General features: G+C 49.6%; 1 protein-coding gene across 9 annotated transcripts in view; it reads left to right on the forward strand.

Moving 5' to 3' along the window:
* The window catches only part of MYT1L (myelin transcription factor 1 like), a 542,339-nt gene extending 532,513 nt beyond the window's left edge, over nt 1–9,826 (forward strand). For 6 of the 9 annotated variants that reach the window (XM_030921195.1, XM_030921198.1, XM_030921196.1 and 3 more), the window contains 2 exons: nt 6,481–6,624; nt 6,934–9,826. In XM_030921195.1, the coding sequence (XP_030777055.1) occupies nt 6,481–6,624; nt 6,934–7,074 (285 nt within the window). In that variant the 3' untranslated portion in view covers nt 7,075–9,826. Of the gene's footprint in view, nt 1–6,480; nt 6,637–6,933 lie in introns of those variants that run through there. The other 3 variants (XM_030921201.1, XM_030921202.1, XM_030921203.1) reach the window with 2 other exon arrangements.
* The last annotated feature ends 274 nt before the right edge of the window (nt 9,827–10,100 follow it).

The raw sequence follows: 10,100 nt of genomic DNA on the forward strand, positions 1-10,100 counted from the left end.
GGAGCTGATGTCAAAAATGAATGTGAAGAGTTCACATGTATTCTCACTGACTCGGCTGATGAGAGAGGTGACTTCCCAGATGTGCCCAGGGATGGACCTTCCTCTATTTTAGAAGAGACGGGAATGTGCTGAGCCAGAGTCCCCCAGCTCTGCAGCTCTCAGGGTCGGATGATGAGCTCCAGTCCAGAAGTTGTTTTGTGAGCACCAGGCCTGAGCTCAGAGACAGGCAGCTGCTGACGCAGGCAGCTTAGAGCCTGATACTCCTTAAACGGGTTACACCTGGGGCAAAACTTAACCAGAAAACAACGTGCGCCCACAGCCAGGAGCCCTCCTTGCTGTCTGTGCCTCGGCCACTGCCCGGGAAGTATGGAGGAGGAACATGGGGCAGGCCAGCTCTCCAGGGCATAAAGCGGCCCTGCCTGACAGCCTTGGCCTCCCTGCAGCAGCCTTCACGCCCCTTGCATTTTCCTTTAGAAGGTCCTGACTTTCCCATGCCTCTCAGGCCCTCACACCCTCAGGGAGCATGGCCAGGAAGGGGAACAGGCCCAAATCCCGTGTTTTCTTGTCCACTCTGACCCAAGAGAAAGGCAGGTTTCTCCCAGTGCCCCATGACACGTTCAAGACACACTAACACGGGGATGCAGGCCTGTGCGCAGAGCCCATGCCAGAGACGACACAGGGCTGCAGGCTTGTCCCAAGCCCAAGCCATGAGATAGATGAGAAGTGGACGCCCATGGCCCGATGTTCTCTCTGGAGCGGGAACAGAGGGAGGAACGGTAGAGTCAGTGCTCAGGCCTGCAGCCCGGTGATGAGGGTCCTGCACAGGGAGGGGTCTAGACTTTAATCTGGTAAAGAACAAATCCAAGAGAAGTAAAAAGGAAACTCCATCCAAACCTTTAAATTTCAAACCTGTCCCGGACGGGGAAGACCTCCACGCCTGTGCTGAATGGGGGAGACCCTAGCGACTGGGCTGGATGCTGTGGAAACCGCCACACCTGTCCTGTGCCGGATGGTGGGGAGACTGCAGCGCCTCTGCCGGATAAGGGGGAGACCGCCGTGCCTGTGCCCCACGCAGGGAGACCCCCGCACCTGTGCCAGATGGAAGTAGACCGCAGCGCCTGTGACGGATGGGGGAGACCCTCGCGACTAGGCCGGATAAGGGAGAGACCGCCACGCCTGTGCCAGATGCAGGAAAGGCCGCCCCTGCCACTCTCTGCGGAAGGGGTTTTGTGTTACATCTCAAGCCCAGGAGTGTTCTTACTAAAACTTGGAAAGGTTTTTTTCACTGTTCAGTTGTAAGAATTCAAATTAGGACAAACCCAATTTTATTTCATTGAGAAGATGAGTTTTCCAATTTGGAATGTGTTTAAACACTATTTGGGGTCCAATTAGTGCGACCAAATACAATTCGTATGTGGCTGAAAACTCCATTCTTATGCTTGGCAGCTTGAAGAGTGGGTCTCAGGGACTTCGCCTCACACAGACGCAATCAGAAGTCCCGACACCGGCCAGGCGCGGTGGCTCTCGCCTGTAATGCCAGCACTTTGGGAGGCTGAGGTGGGCAGATCACGAGGTCAGGAGACCAAGACCATCCTGGCTAACATGGTGAAACCCAGTCTCTACTAAAAATACAAAAAAAAAAAAAAAAAAATTAGTTGGGCGTGGTGGCGGGCACCTGTAGTCCCAGCTACTCAGGAGGCTGAGGCAGGAGAATGGCGTGAACCCGATCAGGCTTCCTCCCGGGGTGGCCCAGCACCAGCAGAACAGCAGAGGTGCCTGTGGGATCTGCTGTTTCCCCAACTCCATTCAACTGGATTCAGTGTGGCCTCAGCTTCAGGGTCTGGGGCACCCACGCTGGGCACACCCAAGCCTTGGTTCTGGATTCCAAGATTCCCCAGACACATCTCATCCGATTCAACTCAGTTCACATCAGACCCCAGAGCAGAGACAAGAAAAGCTTGCCCTCGGCCCCAGGGGATACCCAGAAGTTGCTTGTTATCAGAATCCGGATAAAAAGAGGACCGCTACGGAGGAAGACAGAGCAGGGGACTCAAGTGCTGGGCGTGGCCTGGGCAAGCGGCGTTTGTGTGAACTACATGAGTGCTGAGGGCCTGAGTTGGAGACCCCACCGTGGGGGCCTGGAGCAAGGAGACCGAGGAGAGATGGTGGGAGTCCTGCAGACACGGGAGGTGGAGAAGGGAAAGGAGCACTCCCGGCACAGGAAACAGCAGGAGCAGAAGGAGGATGGCTCTGAGCTGGCTGGGAGGTTGGGATGCTGTCCCCATGGCCCAAACAGTGCAGGCATTTGTCAGGGAGGTGGGGGTGGGGGTATTTGAGTATAAAAGGGAGCTGGTGTTTTCAGGCCAGGCTATTCACAAGAAACCCCCCAGCTCCTGGTGTGAGGGCCCAGATGGACCAGTGTGAACAGCCCTGTGAAACTTGACTTCTTAAGATTGGCAGGTCAGTTAATCCCACAGCCTGCACCACTTTCAGATAGTGGCTGTTCTCCCTGGGGCTAAGCCTCTCTATGGTCCAGCCTCCCTGGTCAGCACCGGCATGGGCAGGAGCCCGTCCTCCCTGCACGAGGACACTCTTGGGGTTACGCCCTTCCACCGCCCCACTGCCAACGCCTTGCGATTCCCACCCATTTTACACTTCTTCCGGAAATGTTTTCTAAACACATCATGCCATCCAGGTACTTAGTCTAGACCAGGTATTGGCAAACATTTTCTACATAGGACCAGATGGCAAATATTTTAGGCTTCTGGGCCATGCAGCTGTGTTGCAGTGTGACAGCCTCACAACACGTGTGAGTGTGACCCTGTTTCAACACACCGTCACGTGGTTCTACAGTTGGAACTTAATAGCTCTTCCATGTTACAAAATGCTGTTATCCTTTTGTTTTTTTCTTACCGCTAAAAACTGCAAATGCCATTCTTAGCTCAGTCTTAGCTTTCAATGTCAGGCCCTGGGCTAGATTTGACCTTTCTCTGCTCCAGGTGTGGTCAGAGGCTGCACAGTCTAAGAAACACTGAGGTCCAGAAGGACAGAGGGTGTGGACAAGTCTGTAAAAATGCGGGTTTGGACCTAGACTGGCCATCAGGCTGCTACTGACGTGGGAACTTTCTTGGGAAGATCCGGGAACGTACTGCTTCCTAGCAGCCTGAAAAACTTGTGGTGTTTCTTAAACAATCAAAAACAGAACCCACGGTCGTCAGAGGGCTCCCCACTCTACCACAGGCGACTCAGTGGTTCTGGAAATGCAGACTCAGATTCACCAGTGCACATCGCTGACGATGGCAGAGGTGGCCGGCCCAGCTCCCAGCCAGGCCCCCAGACCCACTCGCGACACAGGCCCCTCCCCGTGTAAGCACCTGTGATCAGGGACGCCTTCCAAGTGCCAGGAACCACGTACCATGGCTACTGTGGGTTGGGTTTGGAAGAGAGACACCAGCCTTTGTGGTCCTCCCCAGCCTGCTCAGCCCCATCCTCAGAGGAGGCCTGGCATATGAGGGGCTGGGCGGAGCCCCTGCATCACCTTGCTCAGCAGCGCTGTCTCCCATGACGCCACAGCGTGCTGGCCAGCTCCAAGACGTTCTGAGAGGGCTCTCCTTTACTCTGGGCTGCTAAGACTGGGTCAGAGGCCCCAGGAATAGCAAATGTCTGCTCACTGCAAACATGCCTCACATCTCAGTGTGAGTGTATGTTGCAGGCAAGGAGCATTACTCCCATTTTCCAGAAAAAGAGCCCACAGTTTGCCTGGCTAGGATAGTAAGGAATGGGCAACAGTGACCCTGAGACACAGCTTCTTGCCACCCTGGAGGAAGGCCTCAGGCAAGCAAACGTGTCCACGTGCAAGAAGCCCGAGGCCCTGTGTGTGTGGGCTGGAGATGCAGGAGATTCAGGGGCCAGGGGGGTGTGCTTGAGGGAGGTAAGGCTGTGAGACCTGGCAGATACCTATCAGTTCTGGTTTTGGGTCTCCGGGCATCCCCTCTGACCCTGGATGGGGCTCATCACGCAGCCTGGTTCAGGAGATGATCGTTTTGGCCAGGGCTTTGATGGGATGTTTATTCAAACTGCATATTTTGTTCCACTGCTAAGTGGATTCAACATAATGAGATTTGTTCCATTTTGAGAAAATCAAAGCATTTATAAGCACGGGAGCCCCCCTCTCCACCCCCACCCCAGCCACAGACCCAGGTAGCATGGGAAGGAACAGCCTAACTCCTGAGTCTCACAGAGAGTCCTGAGCACAGGAAGGTGTCTCTGCCTCTGCAGGAGGGGCTAGACTTCCCAGCAGAGAGCATAGGTTGAAGGAGGAATGGATCTAAAATGTGTCCCCATGAATTTTGCTGGGGACAATGAGACAGGGTGCCACCCCTGCCTTGGGCACCCCACAGGCTACTTCTCTGCTAAGCCGGGGGAGCAGCTGCACTTCCCTTTACTCTGAGCCCCAAAGACCAGATCAGAGGCCCCAGGAATAACAAATGTCTTCTCACTGCAAACACACCGCACCTGCCAGTGTGAGCTCATAATGCAAGGAGCATTATGCCCATTTTCCAGAAAAAGAGCCCACAGTTTGCCCAGCTAGGATAGGAAGGAATAGCCAGAAGCACCTCTGAGACACTCAACCAGAGGCGAGCTGGGCTGGGCTCATCCAGGAGGGCCCGCTGAGGGCTAGCGATGGGGAGGCCTCTGCAGGGTTCTCTGAGCACAGACGAGGGGCCGAGGGGCCTGGAGCAGCGGCCATCTAGGAAAGCCCCCGGGTGCAAAGGGCAGGAGCCACCCTCTGCTCAGGGAGACGGCAGAGGTGCCCGTCCTGCTGCTGGCCTTCCCCCTGCGTGGGCCCTTTAAAATCCTCGGGACAATGGCGCCTCGCCCGAGATTAGACTCCATCGTAGAAAACCTACGTCTGCTTACACTGACGTCATCTCTAGTGAGGTCCCAGCCACAGCTGCCACCAGCCGTGAGTGCAGGCACGTGGCTGCCCAGGAAGGGTTACAGAACGCTCTGGAAGACAAGCACCAGGCACGCAGCCCTTCGGGGCCCACCCAGGAGTCGAGGGAGGCCAGGCATCCACTCCTGAGCCTGTAAGGGGGCGGCTGGGAGGGGAACATTAATTTGATAAATAATCCCAAGGAACACAAATGAGAAGGTCACCAGGGACATGCCTGGAAATAAAGCTGTGTGATGTCGGTGGGTTCTCCACAGGGCACCGTCCCTGCAGGAATGGTGGGGGCTGCGATTCCTTCCAAGGAGAAAGCCCGCCCTCCCCACTTCATCCTGGAGGGCATCTCCAAGGGGCTCCAGTTTTCTAACAGAGGGTCTGTGCCTGAGGCTGGTGACTGGGAGAACCCGGGATTTGACCCAGTACAGCCAAGGGAGGGCCAGAACACAGGAGAAGGCAGGACCAAGAGGGAGAGGAGGAGAGACTCATGAGAGGACTTGGGAATGACATGTCGGGGAAGGAGAGGAGAGGAGCAGGTAGGCCAGGCAAGCCAGCCCTGAACTCTGCGGGTCGGCTCGGTCTTCCAGGGAGAAGCCCCAGATCACGCACGGCAGAGGCACCCCTGGTGCCCGAGGCAGACACCCCCGCGGGCAGGGCAGCTCCCTGCCTGCTGCGTGTGAAGTTAGTCCTGTGCGGTTATAGGCAGAGGCCCTGACCTTGACCTTGATGATACTTAAATTATCTCTGGAATATGCAAGGAAGGGTCCATGGTGGGCCTTTTTCCTTAGAGAAATGCAGGAAGACCACCCTGTGGGCACAGTGCCAGCCCGGTGCCATCTGAAGAGATAGTGACATCCCCACACAGAAATGAGCATTAGAGGACTTCGCTGTGGCAGAATTTGATTCAGGCTAGAAAGGAGAAGTATTCGCATCAAGTCAGTAAAACACTAAGCCCCCTACACACTGCAGTCCCGTCAGGCCAGTGGAGAGAACAGGATGGCACAAGGAAACACTCTCACTTCCCCAGTTGTCAAGTGCAAGGAATCCAAAGCATAGACAGCAGGTCCTTAAACGGCGAGTGCTCACCACCGGAGCCTTTTTCTTTCTTTCTTTCTTTCTTTTTTTGTGAGACCGAATCTTGCTCTGTCACCCAGGCCAGAGTACAATGGTGTGATCTCAGCTCACTGCAACCTCCGCCTCTCTGGTTCAAGCTGTTCTCATGTCTTAGTCTCCCGAGTAGCTGGGATTACAGACGCCCGCCACCACGCCTGGCTAATTTTTGTATTTTTAGTAAAGACAGGGTGTCACCATGTTGGTCAGGCTGATCTCGAACTCCTGACCTCAAGTGATCTGCCTGTCTTGGCCTCCCAAAGTGCTGGGATTCCAGGCGTGAGTCACAGCACCCGGCCCAAAGTCTTTCTCCTTCAGCGAGAGGGCCCTTCTTTGTACCCAATAGGCTGTGGCCCCCGACAAGGACCACGGGCTCCTAGGTCCTCCTGGTGTTACATGTCACACGCACTTGTGCGTTTCAGATTACCACGATGGAGAGCAACCTGAAGACCATCGAAGAGGAGAACAAAGTGATTGAGCAGCAGAACGAGTCTCTCCTCCACGAGCTGGCGAACCTGAGCCAGTCTCTGATCCACAGTCTGGCTAACATCCAGCTGCCGCACATGGTAAGTGACTGAGCGCGCAAGGCAGGAATGTGGCGTCCTCACAGCGCACAGCCTAAAGTAGATGCCGTTTTTGTTATTTTCATGGTTCTTCAGCCTTTGGCAAATGTTTGTGGTTACCACCCCGAAACCATACCATTAACTGCTAGAAACATGGGCGGGGCTGACCCCATAAACTTAAGTGTGCTCTGAGCCAGCCTTTGAAATAGTATAAAACCAAGGGCACTATGCTATGATACTATTTTATGCTTTTGTAAATATACTATTAAGAAAATAAAAGTTGTATATGAACTACTATTTAATATCTCGTAGGATCCAATCAATGAACAAAATTTTGATGCTTACGTGACTACTTTGACGGAAATGTATACAAATCAAGATCGTTATCAGAGTCCAGAAAATAAAGCCCTACTGGAAAATATAAAGCAGGCTGTGAGAGGAATTCAGGTCTGAACAGCTGCTGTAGTGATGAAACTCTTGCTTAAAAAGGATGCCTCTTGTTTTTTGCTGCTGTAACTTACCAGAAAGTGTTCTATATTTATTTCTGTTTGAAACAGTGTTATGCTTACAAGACTTCATAATGATTTTATGTCTTGCTTTAAAGATAGTACCTGCAGAATAGTTTTTGAATACACCCACATTTTGTACGTTTCCATGTAAGCTGACATAGTGTTCTGCCATGTAATGTTTATAGCTGCTGATGTATGCACATTTGGGGGTATATCTATTTCTGAAGAGGTAAGCTGATCAAAATAAATAGAGTGTAAATTCTTTTTAATGCTTTAGTGATTAAATGTTTTAGTATTTTGAACTGAAATGGACACACACACACACACACACACACACACACACAGCTTTGAATGACCATGTTGTGGCCAAGCAGCCGCTTTTTAGACGTTATCATTTTGCCTCATGTTGGAGGACTTTATGGAATTTAAGAAATACATTTTGTGTGCATATTGTTTCATAGCAAGAATTGGTTGCAAAAAATGCTTTATTTTTGAACAATGCTTGGAAATATTATGTGACTTTTTTGTTTGTTTGTTTTAGGAGGATGGTGTATGGTGGGGGCAATAAATGAGGTTTTTTGCATTCCAAGGAAATGGCATATGGATTAACTGTAAGAAATGAAATAAGTAATTTATTGTAAGACAACATCAAGCCATGGAAACTTGGCAGAAGATTCAAAGCAGCTTAAACAGCACTTTTAAATTAACTCCTAAGCATTACATGGTGTGACTATGGAAACTCCAGTTAAGACAGGATCTTATCAGAGGTGGACAACGTGAAGATTTCCTTTTCCATTTTCAATAAACTTTGGAACAACCTTCTCGTATCTCCCCTAGAGTTTCGTGCCCCTCTGAACTGTCTGTTGTTGCAATGTAGTTTATCAACAGAATTTGTGTGTTTTCGATTTAAGCTAAAAGATAATTTAAGAACATTTATTTCCCCTTTTCACTTTAAAAAATTATGATTATTCCTATTATTGTTATGAACCTTCTTATTTTACATTTGAGGGATAAAGGCAAATGATTTGTGAGTCTTCTAGTTACTGGACCGAGTTTTCTGCTGGATCTGGTGGGAAGGCAGCTCGGTAAAGTTTCTCTCCTGCTCCCCCTGCCCGACTTTGACTCTGAATAAGCATTTGGTCCTATTCAGAGGACTCTTACCACGACATTTCTGTTCTACACTTGGTTGGAGACCAGTTGACCATAGAGCATTTGCAGAGCCTTGTTGTTTGATTTCTTGTGACTATTCTAAGAATGAATGCAATCAGATTTTAAAAGTAACTAAATATACTTCAGCACTTTTTTGCTTTAAACTAGATCATCTTAGACTTGTTTATACCTTCCAGATTTGATTGTTTTACTCCAAATGACTGCACTATATGTATGCATAAGACCACTTTTGAGCGCTGCGTTCCCCCTTCTGAGTAGTCCTTTGACAATGTGTTGTGTTTTCTGATGTTGACTTGATTTCCATTTAATAGCATCTCTTCCTTCCATGTCTTGATGTTATGCAGGAAGTACAGACGTACTTTAAATTTTTGTTATGAAATAAAAAAAAAAGATGGGTTTTGTAAAAATAAAAAAAAAAATATTTTTAGCAGAACAGGACTTACAGGGTCATTGTCCCCACAATGTGCCAGTCGACTATTTGCACTTACCTTGTCCTATATATCCGTACGGAGGTGTGCAATTCCTCGTGTCAGTAGCCTTGTGACACTGAACCTGGATGGATTATAGAGGAGCCCTCACGGCCGATCAATAATGTTGCGAAGGGAGACTACAGGGATCTCACGACAAATATTCTGATACAATACTCAACCTCGGTATATATATATATGTATAAATATATGTATATCCCAGCGGCACTTTATACTGTTCACTGTACAAAAGCTTACAGTTTTCCACAAGGACTTTAATAACTAGCTGGGAAAAAGATGATGTAATTACTTCGGGGCTCTGCGGAACCTTCTCTGTACAGCGCCCCCTTTCTGTTGTGCTATTGGTTGCAGCTGCCATGCTCAGAATGCGTTTTGAGAGCTGAAGCAAGGTGCTTGCAGTCACCTGAGGCCGTCCGTGTGGCCCAGGGCCCCAGCCGCCTTTAGGGCCCCCATTGTTCATAACAGCATATGCATTTCCCCACCGCGTTGTGTCTGCAGCTTCTTTGCCAATATAGTAATGCTTTTAGTAGAGTACTAGATAGTATCAGTTTTGGATTCTTATTGTTATCACCTATGTACAATGGAAAGGGATTTTAAGCACAAACCTGCTGCTCATCTAACGTTGGTACATAATATCAAATCAAAAGTTATCTGTGACTATTATATAGGGATCACAAAAGCGTCACATATTAGAATGCTGACCTTTCACATGGAATTATTGTGAGTCATCAGAGTTTATTATAACTTATTGTTCATATTCATTTCTAAGTTAATTTAAGTAATCATTTATTAAGACAGAATTTTGTATAAACTATTTATCGTGCTCTCTGTGGAACTGAAGTGTGATTTATTTTTGTACTACACGGCATGGGTTTGTTGACACTTTGGTTTTGCTATAAATGTGTGGAATCACAAGTTGCTGTTGACACTTCATTTTTAAATTGTGAACTTTGTACAAATTTTGTCATGCTGGATGTTAACACATCTTACTCTAAATAAAAAAGGTGTTGCCACACTTGTAGCACGAAGGATCTCTAACCCGGGTCTGCGTCTTCACTTGAGTCTGGGAAATGCTGTCTGGGGCCCCGTGGGATCCACTCGAAGCCTTTCACTCCAGCTTAGTTGCTTTTAACATTTTTACCAGTTTGGTTCTCAACTCCTAGGCATATAGGAGTCAATGACTTTTAGAAAACTATGTGAGTGTCTCGGCATCCCCACTGGGCCGTCCTTTTCCCATTTGCTGTTGCTCCTGCCCCTCGCTGGGCCAGGCCATCTGAGAGCCAGCCTGGATGGAGGACATGGTGCCTCCCGG

This window comes from Rhinopithecus roxellana, chromosome 17, assembly GCF_007565055.1.
Source record: "Rhinopithecus roxellana isolate Shanxi Qingling chromosome 17, ASM756505v1, whole genome shotgun sequence".
In the NCBI taxonomy this organism is placed as follows: domain Eukaryota; kingdom Metazoa; phylum Chordata; class Mammalia; order Primates; family Cercopithecidae; genus Rhinopithecus; species Rhinopithecus roxellana.